Source organism: Cebus imitator, unplaced genomic scaffold, assembly GCF_001604975.1.
Source record: "Cebus imitator isolate Cc_AM_T3 unplaced genomic scaffold, Cebus_imitator-1.0 Scaffold94, whole genome shotgun sequence".
Taxonomy (NCBI): Eukaryota; Metazoa; Chordata; class Mammalia; order Primates; family Cebidae; genus Cebus; species Cebus imitator.
In genome coordinates, this window is record NW_016107409.1 from 1,523,524 (window position 1) to 1,525,252 (window position 1,729).

At 41.6% G+C, this 1,729-nt stretch overlaps 1 protein-coding gene across 10 annotated transcripts in view; it reads left to right on the forward strand.

Annotated features, from left to right (window-relative positions):
* The window catches only part of RCBTB1 (RCC1 and BTB domain containing protein 1), a 52,247-nt gene that overhangs the window by 22,861 nt on the left and 27,657 nt on the right, over positions 1-1,729 (forward strand). For 8 of the 10 annotated variants that reach the window (XM_037741092.1, XM_017535894.2, XM_017535895.2 and 5 more), the window contains one exon: positions 326-492. The exons of the other annotated variants lie outside the window; for them this stretch is intronic. In XM_037741092.1, coding sequence (XP_037597020.1) covers positions 326-492 — 167 coding nt within the window. The remainder of the gene's footprint in view (positions 1-325; positions 493-1,729) is intronic. 10 annotated transcript variants of the gene reach the window in all.

The following is a 1,729-nucleotide window of genomic DNA, read 5'->3' on the forward strand; positions in this document are numbered from 1 at the left end:
GTAGAGACGGGGTTTCACCGTGTTGACCAGGATGGTCTCGATCTCTTGACCTTGTGATCCACCCGCCTCGGCCTCCCAAAGTGCTGGGATTACAGGCTTGAGCCACCGCGCCCGGCAAGTCCTTTCTTTAAAGATTTTGCATCGTCCATCCTGTTCTGTTACCCATATCTCTCTCCCTTGCCCCATCTGTGGTTATTTAACACGAGAGGAGGGGCCAGTGGGAGAGAAATGAAGGTTGGAGAATGAGCTGTACAAAGTTCTGGGGAAGAAAGTACAGGGTTACTCTCTTTTTGGAGCTGATTCTTTGTGTGCTTCATGTGTACAGATGGAGTGGTTTATGCCTGGGGCCACAATGGTTATAGCCAGCTTGGGAATGGGACAACAAATCAAGGCGTTGCTCCCATCCAAGTCTGTACCAATCTCTTGATCAAGCAAGTGGTGGAAGTGGCTTGTGGCTCACATCATTCAATGGCTCTAGCAGCTGATGGAGAGGTCAGTATGCTACTTTTATTCTTTATTCTTTTTTATTTTAAATGGTGGTAAAATACATGTAACGTAAAATTTACCAGCTTCACCATTTTTAAATGTATAGTTCAGTGGTGTTAAGTACGTTCACCTTATTGTACAACTGTCACCACCATGTACCCACACGTCTGTTTCATCCTGCAAAACTTAAACACTATACCTATTAAACATTCACCCTCATTCTGTCCTCTCCCGCCCCCGGCAACAACTTTCTACTTTCTGTCTCTGAGTTTGATTATTCTACATACCTCATATAAGTGGAATCATACAGTGTTTGTCCTTTCGTGACTGGCTTATCTCACTTAGCATAATATCTCAAGGTTCATCTACTTTGTACCATGTGATAGGATTCTCTTCATTCCTTTTTAGGGCTGAATAATATTACATTGGATACATACAGTAAGTACCCACATAATGTCATTGGTAGATTCTTGGAAACTACAACTTTAAGCAAAAGGACATGTAATGAAACCAGTTTCACCATTGGCTAATTGACGTAAACAAGAGTTAAATTCCTGTGGTATATTTCTGGTCACAAAGATATCACCAAACTTCTGAAGACCCAAACCACCTCTTAGGTTAAACATTGAAATAAATGTGAAGTTTACATATATTTAAGAAAGATTAACAAAAGCAAGTAAGTGAATTATTTGCCCAATTTCTGGTGAGTGACTGAGTGGGGGCGATCATAGTGGTGGTGGGTTAAGTCAAGGAATAAATGTTTGCAAAGCAGAAATTACAAGGAGCACCTCCTACCACCACGCAGTTCAAAAGCAAACAATCGCAAATGTGCAGTTTGCTGAAGGTTTTTGACTGCATCGTTTATTGTTATGCATTTGTATGGTTATTGTCTACTTGGTGAAAACTTTTTTTTTTTTTTTTTTTTTTTTTTTTTGAGACAGAGTTTTGCTCGTCTTGCCCAGGCTGGAGTGCAATGGCATGATCTCGGCTCACTGCAACCTCCACCTCCCAAGTACAAGTGATTCTGTCTCAACCTCCCGAATAGCTGGGATTACAGGCACCTGCCACTACACCCGGCTAATTTTTGTGTATTTTTAGTAGTGATGGGGTTTTGCCATGTTGGCCAGACTGGTCTTAAACTGCTGACCTCAGGTGATCCTCCCACCTTGGCATCCCAAAATGCTGAGATTATAGGCATAAGTCACCACGGCCAACCTACTTTGTGAGTTTTTTTTTTTTTTTT